General features: G+C 46.2%; 1 protein-coding gene across 1 annotated transcript; it reads right to left on the minus strand.

The window, feature by feature from the left end:
• Positions 1–6,028: 6,028 nt before the first annotated feature.
• LOC135057323 (Y-box-binding protein 1-like) lies at positions 6,029–6,862 on the minus strand. The gene has a single exon (XM_063963213.1). The coding sequence runs from the start codon at positions 6,860–6,862 to the stop codon at positions 6,029–6,031; it is 834 nt and encodes a 277-aa protein (XP_063819283.1).
• Positions 6,863–13,512: the final 6,650 nt, after the last annotated feature.

The raw sequence follows: 13,512 nt of genomic DNA on the forward strand, positions 1-13,512 counted from the left end.
CCTATCCAGGGTATCAATATTTTCAGTCAGGGAATCCGACCAAGCCACTCCAGCACTGCACATCCAGGCTGAGGCGATTGCTGGTCGCAGTATAACACCAGTATGTGTGTATATACTTTTTAGAGTATTTTCCAGCCTCCTATCAGCTGGATCCTTGAGGGCGGCCGTATCAGGAGACGGTAACGCCACTTGTTTGGATAAACGTGTGAGCGCCTTGTCCACCCTAGGGGGTGTTTCCCAGCGCGCCCTAACCTCTGGCGGGAAAGGGTATAACGCCAATAACTTCTTTGAAATTAGCAGTTTTTTATCAGGGGTAACCCACGCTTCATCACACACGTCATTCAATTTCTCTGATTCAGGAAAAACTACAGGTAGTTTTTTCAGACCCCACATAATACCCCTTTTTGTGGTACTTGCAGTATCAGAGATATGCAAAGCCTCCTTCATTGCCGTGATCATATAACGTGTGGCCCTACTGGAAAATACGTTCGTTTCTTCACCGTCGACACTAGATTCGGTGTCCGTGTCTGGGTCTGTGTCGACCGACTGAGGCAAAGGGCGTTTTACAGCCCCTGACGGTGTTTGAGACGCCTGTACAGGTACTAACTGGTTTGCCGGTCGTCTCATGTCGTCAACCGACTTTTGCAGCGTGCTGACATTATCACGTAATTCCATAAACAAAGCCATCCATTCCGGTGTCGACTCCCTAGGGGGTGACATCACCATTACCGGCAATTGCTCCGCCTCCACACCAACATCGTCCTCATACATGTCGACACACACGTACCGACACACAGCAGACACACAGGGAATGCTCTGATAGAAGACAGGACCCCACTAGCCCTTTGGGGAGACAGAGGGAGAGTTTGCCAGCACACACCAAAGCGCTATAATTATATAGGAACAACCTTATATAAGTGTTGTTTCCTTATAGCTGCTTAAATATATATAATATCGCCAAAAAATGCCCCCCCTCTCTGTTTTTTACCCTGTTTCTGTAGTGCAGTGCAGGGGAGAGCCTGGGAGCCTTCCTAGCAGCGGAGCTGTGTAGGAAAATGGCGCTGTGTGCTGAGGAGATAGGCCCCGCCCCCTATTCCGGCGGGTTCTTCTCCCGGTTTTTCTGAGACCTGGCAGGGGTGAAATACATCCATATAGCCTCATGGACTATATGTGATGTATTCTTTTTAGCCAGAAAGGTATTAACATTGCTGCCCAGGGCGCCCCCCCCAGCGCCCTGCACCCTCAGTGACCACCGGTGTGAAGTGTGCCTGAGCGCAATGGCGCACAGCTGCAGTGCTGTGCGCTACCTCATGAAGACTGAAAAGCCTTCAGCCGCCGGTTTCTGGACCTCTTCTTACTTCGGCATCTGCAAGGGGGTCGGCGGCGCGGCTCCGGTGACCCATCCAGGCTGTACCTGTGATCGTCCCTCTGGAGCTAGTGTCCAGTAGCCTAAGAAGCAAATCCATCCTGCACGCAGGTGAGTTCACTTCTTCTCCCCTAGGTCCCTCGTTGCAGTGAGCCTGTTGCCAGCAGGACTCACTGAAAATAATAAAACTATCAAAACTTTTACTCTAAGCAGCTCTTTATGAGAGCCACCTAGGTTGCACCCTGCTCGGACGGGCACAAAAACCTAACTGAGGCTTGGAGGAGGGTCATAGGGGGAGGAGCCAGTACACACCACCTAGTGGTCAAACTTTTAAATTTTGTGCCCTGTCTCCTGCGGAGCCGCTATTCCCCATGGTCCTGACGGAGTCCCCAGCATCCACTAGGACGTCAGAGAAAAGAGGAATCTGTCTGCCGTAAGGTGTAAAAGGGTCTCTACCTGGTGTGGTGGTGCTACTGTGCGGCGTAATTTGAATAATGGAGACTACTGTGCACCGTTTTATGAATTGGTATTATTTTGTGGTCACACCCCTTCCCCACGAAGCCACGCCACTATGTATTTTTGCGCGCGCCTATGGCACGCACTGCCCCTGTTTTGCATGCAGGGGTGGGGCTCCTGATGACGTTTCTTGCACACAGTGCTAAAATGTCTAGTTACGGCACTGTTGCTAGGTATCCATTTCTCTTGCCCTGAGCAGGTCCCCCTCACCAGATCCTCTCCAGGGGTGAGGGGGTGGACTTGGATGGGGGAGGGGAGGAGGGGGGGGGGGGGCAAAGCATTTTGTTGCACCTGGGCCCACCGCTCGCTAGTTCCGCCACTGGACAGCATGTAACAAGATACATGTGCTAGCACTGTTGGAACAGTACATAGCAAGCCTAATTCAGATGTGGTTGGAGTTGCTATCACTGCTGCTTCTTTGGAAACAGCAGTGATAGCGCTGTATGGTGATGCAGCAGAAGGCGTCTATTACAAGAAGACAGCTCCTGCTGCAGTAGTGATCCGACTTGCGTCCTAGGATGCACTATCGTATCACAAAACTCAACCACAGAGATCCTTGGCTTCTTCCCTCCCCCTAAATGACGGAGACATGTTTAAATAAATCATAGACAGGTTCTGGACTGTGGGAGTCATTCAGACCCGATCGCTGCTGTGTGTTTTCGCACAGTAGCGATTGGGTCTGAACTCCACTTGCACCGGCGCCGCAATGCGCAGGCACGAGGCCCCGCCAGCGATGGGAACCGTCGGAATGCGATGGGATGGACGACGAAAGCGATCGCACTGGCGATCGCAGGAAACTTGACAGGAGGAGGCCGTTTGTGTGAGTCAACTGACTGTTTCCAGGGAGTGTCAATGAAAACGCAGATGTGTCCAAGCGTTGGAAGGGAGGGTTCCTGACGTCAGCTCTGGGCCGGATCATCGCAGTGGAAGAGTAAGCCCTGAGCTGTGCAGAGACTGCACAAACGTTTGTGCATCTCTCTGCACAAGCAATCGCACCCCTGCACAGCGACTACCCCCTCTCCCTGTACTACCTGATCGCAGGGATGCAAAAAATGCACCCTAGCGATCAGGTCTGAATTAGGCCCAGTGTCCTGTGTCACAGTACCCTTTCACACACGTGCAGATCGGGTCCTGTGCATGCACAAAGCACAGATAATCGATACTTTGTGGCAGAGTGCACCTCTGTATATCTCTGAATCAGGCCCAGCATGCAATGAGAATTATGGATGTGTTGCCAAAGGGGGAACAGCGCATAGCATGCAATGAGGGGCATGGATGTGTTGGCACAGCACGTAGTGTGCAGTGAGGGGCACTGCGGTACCAACTTGTAGTGTTCAATGATGGATATAGATGTGTTGGCACTATGGTACCAGCTTGTAGCATTCAATGATGGATATAGATGTGTTGGCACTATGGTACCAGCTTGTAGCATTCAATGATGGATATAGATGTGTTGGCACTATGGTACCAACTTGTAGCATTCAATGATGGATATAGATGTGTTGGCACTATGGTACCAGCTTGTAGCATTCAATGATGGATATAGATGTGTTGGCACTATGGTACCAACTTGTAGCATTCAATGATGGATATAAATGTGTTGGCACTGTGGTACCAGCTTGTAGCATTCAATGATGGATATAAATGTGTTGGCACTGTGGTACCAGCTTGTAGCATTCAATGATGGATATAGATGTGTTGGCACTATGGTACCAGCTTGTAGCATTCAATGATGGATATAAATGTGTTGGCACTGTGGTACCAGCTTGTAGCATTCAATGATGGACATAGATGTGTTGGCACTGTGTTACCAGCTTGTAGCATTCAATGATGGACATAGATGTGTTGGCACTGTGTTACCAGCTTGTAGCGTTCAATGATGGACATATATGTGTTGACATTGTGGTACCAACTTGCAGCGTTCAATGATGGACATGTATGTGACACCTACCAAGGTAAGTATCTCAGAATTATATATAGCTAAGTCCCCACTGAAGGCCACAGTACAATGCAAATTAGGTTATAGTACACAGACATTAAAAAGATACAACTTTTCTTGGAAGATTTGTTTTATTTCATCGGAGAACTTTAGTGAAACATCCTCTGCTGCAAAGAACTTTAAATGATTCAAGAGCAATTTAAATTAGCAAACCAGAATGAATCATATAGTACAAGCAGACGTATGTGCTCTGAACAATCTTATTGACATTTATAACACTTACAATTGGGGCCCCATGTAACCACTGGAAGTTATTTATGTAGATACAGTCTCAAGTGCACTCGGCCTGCCGGTTAAAGTATTGAGAATGGTTATTAAGCCTGTGGGGAACAAGTGAAAGTTTATAATATGGGTGGTCATTCCGAGTTGTTCGTTCGTTGCCGATTTTCGCTATGCTGCGATTTGTTGCTAACTGCGCATTTAACACAAAAGTTAGTAGATTTGCTGGTGTTCGAGCGACGCTTTTCAGTCGCACTGCTGATCGGTGAATGATTGACAGGAAGTGGGTGTTTCTGGGTGGTAACTGAGCGTTTTCCGGGAGTGTGCTAAAAAACGCAGGCGTGTCAGGGAAAAATGCAGGAGTGTCTGGAGAAAAGGGGGAGTGGCTGGCCGAACGCAGGGCGTGTTTGTGACGTCAAACCAGGAACTAAACGGACTGAGCTGATCGCAATCTAGGAATAGGTCTGGAGCTACTCAGAAACTGCAAGAAAATATTTACTAGCAATTCTGCTAATCTTTCGTTCGCTATTCTGCTAAGCTAAGATACACTCCCAGAGGGCGGCGGCCTAGCGTGTGCAATGCTGCTAAAAGCAGCTAGCGAGCGAACAACTCGGAATGAGGGCCATGGAGTACTGCTGATCCTGTTTGGATTGTTGCAATATTTGTCCTCTCTGTGAGTGATAAACAGCACAGTTTAGCAATCTTTCCTGGTCTCAGTAACAACTATACTTTTGGTGTCCTTGTATCTTTCCGACAGACCCAGTCTGGTGTAAGAGCTTAGGGTGTCTGCTAGTAACTGCCAGAGGAGAATTATACTGTTGGCTTTAAGTCTCTGTCTCTCTCATATAAGCTATCTACCACATACGCGTAACTGTGTCACTTTCTGTGGAATAGTCCTCTGTAATTGATCCACTTGATTCAGCTATGCCCCTTTATTACTGTTCTATGAGCGGTAGCTGTCAGTTATGGGTACTATGCTGCATTTCCCTGGACGAACTATATCAGGTCACAGGCTGCTAACTCAGACTGCAGTCAATTTGTACTTAGGCATCTCACAGTGTTAAGCTGTTCCTGTCTGCAGTATCCAATTGCTAATACCAGCAGTAGTCTCTGTAATATTTAACTATATCACGCCATGTACTTGGGGAGCAAGGGGTTAATTGATGCTGCAGCTTTGGTGTGTGCTGTAATGCAGAGGTGTGCGATGTCACATACTATAGACCTCCACAGTGACTTACTTAGCCGTCCTGTTGGGATAGTAGCTCAAGAAAGCACTGCTGCCTCACTATCCCCCTGTGGAGGCTGCTGGATACCTGCTTATTGTGGAGTGGAGAGCCTGCTTCTCTGTGGGCTGCTCACTGCACGCCTCTAAGGGAAGAGCTGCGTCCTCACTCCCCTCTCCATCATCTCCCCTAAGATGGCTGCTCCAAATCCTGTCCACTTTCAACTGTCACACTGTACCCCTGACACCGGTCATGTGATGTGCACCTGTCCTCCTGAGCAGCTGCAGAGGCTGCTGGGAATTGTTGTCTATCTAAATTCTGCAGCGCGATGAACAGCATCAGAACAATCCACATAGTGGGTATTACATACTCTCCCACTGAAATATTGCATGTCCTCAGGCAATATCAAGTACAGTTTGGCTGCGAGCGAAATTATGTATATAACAATTGTGCATACCCAAAAATATATACATTCAGAAGTTACAATTTTTCTCACATGTGAGAAAACTTAGCAATACACATTGAACAATTATAAACAACAGAAATAGTTGTACTGCATTATTCTGTATGCTGAATAGACGGAGCACCTATACCTCTCTTTCCCATCTTACTAAAAACCTTTTGCATAAATGAATCTATCTCTTTGTAACCAAGATATTGTTCCTCAAAAACAAAAGATTCAAACTTTGGCATAACAGAATCCAATCAGTTCTGTTCAGGGGGCCCTTTGCTCTCTGTCATAGCTGAATGAAGCTTTCCTTCAGTGTCTTGCTTTCCATTAGTGGCAAGCACATCTGGTTGATTGAAGTGAGTTATTCTGGAATGGGTGCCTTTCACGCCGGGTTCACTCTTATGTGGTGGTTCCTGAAGATGTTGCAGTCCGACTATTCTCTGCAGAATCTTTTGAATTGATCCTCTTTGTTTCTCTACTTGTTGACTAGTGACACTTTCCCTTAACGCACTTTGCACTTGGATATTTGGACAAGAATAGCATGGTGGGTAGCAACACCTTTGGTAAGGCTGCTGATGAAGGATGCTTTCTTCCTCTGCCACACTTTCAACTTCTTCTGATGTTTCTCTATCATCACTGTGTAGGTGGTCTTGCTGATAATTACTTGGGGGGCCTCTGCAATGTGAAAAGCTCCAATAATGGTTATGATATGCTTCATCTTTGTTGCCTTGGACTGGAGCACCACCAAGACTGGTTACATTTTCTGCATCTGCACCCTTTTCTCCTTTGACTAAACTGAATTCTACAGTCTCTCCATTTCTCAGACTTCGAAAACAGTTTCTTGGGTTGTTCGGTTGGATGCCGGTGTAGTGTTCAAAGATATTCCTTTTGTTGTCATCTCGATTTATGAACCCATATCCACGTCTTTCATGGAACCATACGACTTTGCCCAAAACTTTCCCTGCACTGGCTGGTGTAACATCACCTGCAGATGGCATGCCGATAGCTTTTATATGGTTCTGCACTACTGGGTTGAGACTCACACCTCCAGGTTGTTCTTCTTCCAAGAGTAGACCTATACTTTCCATTCTTCCTGAGAGCTGATTCTCGGCTTCAGGACTACCGAGTAAATTTTCTTGTTGGCAACACTCGCGTTTAACATGATCCCTTTCCTGGCAACGCCTACAGATTGGCTGACCCTGTTCATCGAACTTATTAGTAACTTGTCTATAATTTCCTGTTCCTTCCCACTGGTTGTCATAACAGGGCCTCTTTCCGGATCTCCTGTCTTTCTCTTCTCTGTCTTTCTTTCAAGCTCTTAATTTCTTTATACATATCTGTCATGCCCTGAATAAGTTCTGCAATTTGTTCTATTAGAGCAACTAAAAAATCTGCTCTAGCCAATGACTGAATATGTTGAGTCACTAATTCCAAATAGGCGGTGGTCTGGACTTGTTTAGAACTGGTTCCCAAAATCTTGATTGCGGTTTCCTTAAAATCTAGGAAACTGGTAGATGGATATTGCAGCCGTAACATTTTAAGATGAGTTTTCACCTGTTCTCCATAGGCCCCCTCGATAACTTGACTAATTAGTGTTTCATCTTCTTTCATTATTTCTCCTGCTTTGACAGCCTTAATGTCTTGCAGAGCTTCCTGTAAACCAAGAGCGAATTCTCACAGAGTTTCATTAGATTGCTGCTTTCTTGCATAAAAATGCAACATCAACTCTGATAATGTTTGGGAATCAAAGATTTTCGCTAATCTTTCCAATATGTCTGTTGCAGTTCTCTTTTTACCCTGCGGACACAAATTTACTTCACGCCAAGCAGTCCCTTTCAGTTGTCCAATTAATATTTCCACTTTTTTTTTTCAATCTTGAAATTTTTATTTTGAATAATAATTACACAAGTCAATATAAAGCAGTATGACAGAGATACAAAAAGCAAATATGCAGTTGAAAGACTTGTATAAATATAAGTATATGAATTTTTCTCCTAAGAGGTAATAAGAGAAAAACTTGGAACATGGTAACGTCATATTTAGAGACCAGAGATTTAAGTAGCAAGACGTTAGTAAGAGACAGGAAGATATATGATCGGAGAAAGAGGCAAGCTCTAATGGAGATCAGGGGTATATCTAGGCGTCTGATCGCCCCTGGCAAAGTCAGGGGCTGGTGTCCCCCCCCCCCCCACACACACACATACACATATTTGAAATAAGAGAGGCGTGTCAAAAAAAGAATGTGGCCCTGTGGGGCTGGGGCATGGCCATATAATAGTGCTTCCAATTAAAATTATGACACACAGTATCACATTACACCACACAGTAGTGTTCATTACTCACATTACACCACACAGTAGTGTCTCTTATTCACATTACGCCACACAGTTGTACCCCTATATAAAACACAGTCTATACAGGGCATATGGGGAATGCATATAGAAAATGGAAATGTGGACCAGTGCTAATAAATATATTTCTAATTTTATATGGGGAATGCAGTAAAACCACATTTGCCATTAGTATATCTGATACTGCCCATAGGCACACACATATACACTTACATACATAGTCAGGCACAAAACACATACATATAACATACAGTACAGTCACACATGCAGTATATACAAATACAGTTACATACATACATAGTTACACACTTATTCACATACATAGCCACACACTAATACACAAATAAATACAGTAGATACTTATACACACAAACATACAGTACATACATACATACATACATAGTCACACACATACATAAATTCAGTCACAGACACGCATACAAACAGACTATATAGTGTCTCCCCCACCCCCCACATTACAGACTGGGTACGCTGACTGCATGTACTTTAGTAGCTCGTTGTCTTCTCTCCCTCTCCTCCATGCTGCTGGTCTGCCTGGCAGTGAGTGCCGTGTAGCCCCACCCACGTGCTTCCACTCCGTCCACTGCCCTCCCCATAATCCAGCTCTGACTATACTTGGTGACTGTCTGTCTAGCCGCACAGCTCCGCACTAGTGATCAATCAGACTCAAAGTAAATTACAGCTCCCGGCAACAAGGGCTGCTGGGAGCTGTAGTTTATGTTGAGTCTGATTACAAGCGAGGTGCGGTGCACTGCTGCCAGATACTAGCGCCGGCACTAACAGACAGTCACCAAGTCTGACAGTACTACTTGGTTCTACCCCCTGGTTATGGATGGCATTGCCGGACGGCGCCCCCTCCTTGCCTGGCGCCCCTGGCGAGTGCCATCCTGGCCAATAGGTAGATACGCCCCTGATGGAGATAGCGAGTATTTAGCGAGACGGATGGGTAAAGCAGGTAGGGAGGGAGGAACAGAAAAGAGGGTTTGAGAGACGTAGAAGAAGGAAGAAAGGAAAGGGAGAAGTTCTCCGTAGAGTCGGGGGCTTGGAAAGTAAAAGGGAAATGAGGGAGGAAGATGGAAGAAAAAAAAAAAAAGGGATAATAAAGTGGGACCCAGAATTAGTGTAATCCTGGGAGGGGGTGGTCATGATGTCTGTACCAGGGAAGCCAAGTAGAGTACTGTATTGTGTTGAAGGCTAGTAATATGCTCCATGGTTGCGACGAACCAAATTCTATTCGTTAGTGCCTGATGGGTGGGAGCTTCGGGGGTTCTTCCAATTGCGCGCTCTTTGGTATTTAGCCGCGCAGGAGATAAAGAGGATCAGTTTTTCCGAGTCTTTAGAGATGTAATCGGGTAGGCTGCAGAGGAGGAGGTTAGCGGGTGAAAGAGGCACTGGCAAATCAATTAGCTGAGAGAGGAGTGTGCGGACCATCTTCCAAAACTGAGCGACCACTGGGCAGGTCCACCAGATGGGATAAAACGTGCCTATTTGACCACAGTTCCTCCAGCATAGGTTGGAGTTTTCGGGATAGATCCTATGCAGTCAATGCAGCACCAAATACCATCTTGTGTATATTTTGCACGAGTTTTCGCGGATAGCCATGCTAATACAGCATTTCGAGATCGCGTTACGAATTTTGCTCCATCCCTCTTCCCCAAGGTGACTTCCGAGATCTGCTTCCCATGCTAGCTCGTGCGTTTCAAGGGGGGGGGGGCGATTCAGGGTTAAGGATGCATTTATAAAGGGGGGAGATAGTCCCCCTATCAGTAGGGTTGTAAATGCAGAGTCTCTCGAGAGGTGAGGGGACCAGTAACGGGAACGGTAAGTGTAAAGAAGAGAGAAAGTGACGGATTTGGAGATATTGATAAAACAGGGAGTTGTGTAGACCATGTGTGTTTTGCAGATCGGAGAATGATTTAATGGCGTGTGTCCCCGTGAAGTGATGAATTCTAGTAACACCAGCAGAGATCCAGGGGCGGACCATTCCTTGAGAGAGCCCCGGGGGAAATGCTGGGTTATTCCAAATGGGGGTCAGAGGGGAGGGGTTGGTAGATAATTTAAACTTTTCAAGGTCTGCCAATGCTTAAGAGTCAATTCTATAGTGGGCGAGGGGCAGTGAATTTGAGAGCCTTGTTTTCCAAAAAGCCAAGGTAAGTATGAAATCGATGGGACTCCCAGTAAATCACTCTCCAGGTCGACCCACCGTTTAGTGTGTTTTGGGGCATGCCAGGCAACCATTTGGCTCAAACTAGTTGCGTCGTAATAGCGCCGGAGGATAGGAAGGCCCAGACCGCCGTTCCAAGAATGTTTAGCTAAGATATCCCGCCGGATTCTAGGCTTTCTGTGGTTCCAAATGAATTTACACAAAGAGGATTGGAGGATATTAAGAGTCTGATGTGGGATCGAAACTGGGAGCGTCTGAAACAAGTACAGGAGTTTGGTAAGGGCGTTCATTTTTATTGCATTGATTCTTCCTATCCAGGAGAGAAAATAAGATTCCCATTGATGGATATCTTTAAGGATAGATGCGATGAGCGGTGAGTAATTAGCTCTGTAAAGAGAACTACAAGATTTAGTAATGGATACACCTAAATATTTAAGTGAGTGTCTGCGCCAGGAGAAGTCAAAATTCTGTTGTAGTTGAGATTTGGTTAGTTTGGGGATATGTAGGGAGAGGGCTTCAGATTTTGCCTGGTTAATCTTATATCCCGAGAGGTTACCATATATGGACAGTTCTCGGAAGAGATTCGGTAGGGAAATAGTCAGATTTGTCAAAGTTAAAAGGATGTCGTCGGCGAAAAGAGAGATAGTGTATTGAGCGTGATTAATATAGACCCCTGATATATCAGGATTGGCCTGGATGCGATTTGCGAGGGGTTCAATGACAAGTGCGAATATAAGGGGAGATAGTGGACATTCCAGTCGGGTGCCATTAGATATTTTGAAGGGGTCTGATAATATGCCGTTAGTATGTACCGAGGCCAAGGGGTTTTGATATAAGGCCTGTATGGCCTGGAGAAATTTACCCTGAAAGCCAAAACGTTGCAGAGTCTGCTGCATGAAAGGCCATGAGACCCTGTCGAAGGTCTTCTCCACGTCCAGGGCCAGTGCCAAGGCTGGGATCTTGTGAAGATTAATGTGGTGGATGACATCAACGACGCGTCTAGTGTTGTCAAGTGCCTGTCTGGTCGGAACGAATCCCACCTGATCAGGGTGTATGAGCGAGGGAAGAATAGGGTCAAGTCTATTAGCTAATACTTTGGCGAAGATTTTCAAATCGGAGTTCAGAAGTGATATAGGCCGGTAGTTGGAAAGAAGCTGGGGGTCTTTATCGGGCTTTGGAAGTACGGAAATGATAGCCTTAGTAGTGTGGGGATGGAAGGGAGATCCGTCCAGGATAAGATTAAATACTCTTGTGAGGTGGGGGAGTAGGGCGGGTTGAAAGGTTTATAATAGGACATTGGAAAGCCGTCTGGGCCTGGGGCTTTGGATGGCTTCTGGCATTTGATAACGAGGTCTATTTCTTCAGGCGTTATATAGGATTATCTAAGTTAAAAGAAGTGTCTTAGTCAATACAGGGCAGGTCGGAGGACGTTAAGTAGTCAGAAGTCGTGGGGTGAGTCAAATTCGGAGAAGAAGAGGCGTCAGGTAGATTATAAAGCCGCTCGTAATAAGTCCGGAAAAGGGAGTTAATAGATGCTGGGTTGTATTGGAGGGAGCCATTGTCGTCTTTAATAGCCGGGATAGCAGTGTGCGCCTTACGGGCTCTCAGTCTGCTGGTCAATAGCGTATCGGCTTTGTTGCTTTTTTCATAGAATTTTTGTTTCAGCTAGCGGAGAGAATGTTCAGTTTTTTTGGCCAGTAAAGCGTTCAGTGCTGCCCTGGCAGACGTGAGTTGTGTGTAGAGAGAGCGCGAGGGCCGTCGTTTGTATAAGGTTTCTAGGCTGTGAACCTCTACCGCTAGGGATGATATTTTTTGCTTATGTTCCATGTTCCTATGCGATGCATAGCTAATAATGTGACCTCTGATGACAGCTTTGTGAGCTTCCCAGATCAATGGGGTGCAAGAGGAGTCAGTGATATTTAAGGAGAAATAGTCAGCAATAGCTAAATAGATTTTTTCTTGGAACTTAGGGATTTTCAAAAGCGTCTCGTTCAGTCTCCAATTGGGGCGGGATGTCAGAGAGTCGAGAATGTCAAAGGTGGCCGTGATGATAGAATGGTCCGACCAAGGGTTAGTAATGATTGACGAGTCTGTTACGTGCTTAGAGACCAGAGTGCCACAGAAAAAAAGATTGATTCGGGAATATGATTGATGTGGTATCAAGAAAAAGGTGTAGTCCCTAGCAGTTGGGTTGAAGAGGCCAGATTCATGGACGTGTTTGTTTAAGGATCTCGAGGAGGAATCGCGCAGTGAATGGGACTGACTAGAGGATTATCTAAGTCGGCGTCCGGGACTGTGTTGAAGTCTCCCCCTAGTATCAGATAACCTTTTCGGACTTTAGTCAAGTCTGTAAAAAAAGAATTGAAAAAGGAGGATTGCCCTGAATTGGGGGCGTAGACAGTGGCGATCATGCATTCCAATTGCCCCAGTGTGCCTGTTAGGATGACATAGCGACCGTTGGTGTCTGTGTGAGTCAAGTGTAGTGTAAAGGGTACTTTGGAGTGAATCAAGATGGCCACTACGTTGTGTTTCGATTGGCTCGAGGAATAAAAAGTCGTTGGGTAGCGTTTGGTGGACAGGGATAGGTGTGACCGGGATTTAAAGTGGGTTTCCTGAATAAACACTATTCCCGCTTTAAGGGTCTGGAGAGAGCGAAACAGGGACAAACGTTTATGAGGGGTGTTGAGACCCTTGGCGTTTAAAGATGCCACAATCAGGGGCATCTCGAGAATCACCTAGAAGAAAAAAATAAAATAAAAAAAAAGAAATAAAAAAGGGGGGGGGGGGGGGGTAGGTCCCCGACTCAACGGGGGAAAGAGAAAGAGAGGGAAGATAAGGAGAAAATAGGTACAGAGAGAAGGTATCAGGGAGGGGGGTCTGTGTGGGGGTTCCTTACGACCAGCGAAAAGGAACAGGATCCAAGGATCTGGAGTGGAGGAGTGTCGGGTAACGACCTTACTCCCTCCACAGGGGGGAAAGGGTGGAGAGGCAGGTTCAGAGGCTAGAAAGCTACAGTGTGAACTAGTGTGGTAAGTGAAGACAGTGAGGGAACACCTCCCTCCAGTGGTGGTCTATGTGGAATTTGCAGTAGAGGCCATAAGGCGCAAGAACCAGTGTATGAAAGACGTGGTAGAGAAGTAGAGTGCAGAGTCCAACATTGGTCGCATTAAAGCAAAATTACAGTAGTATAAACATCAGAGCT

This window comes from Pseudophryne corroboree, chromosome 3 (assembly GCF_028390025.1).
Source record: "Pseudophryne corroboree isolate aPseCor3 chromosome 3, aPseCor3.hap2, whole genome shotgun sequence".
In the NCBI taxonomy this organism is placed as follows: Eukaryota; Metazoa; Chordata; class Amphibia; order Anura; family Myobatrachidae; genus Pseudophryne; species Pseudophryne corroboree.

Excerpts from the sequence above, each read along its gene's own strand:
- LOC135057323 (XM_063963213.1), bottom strand. The coding sequence starts at position 6,862 with ATGGAAAGTATAGGTCTACTCTTGGAAGAAGAACAACCTGGAGGTGTG.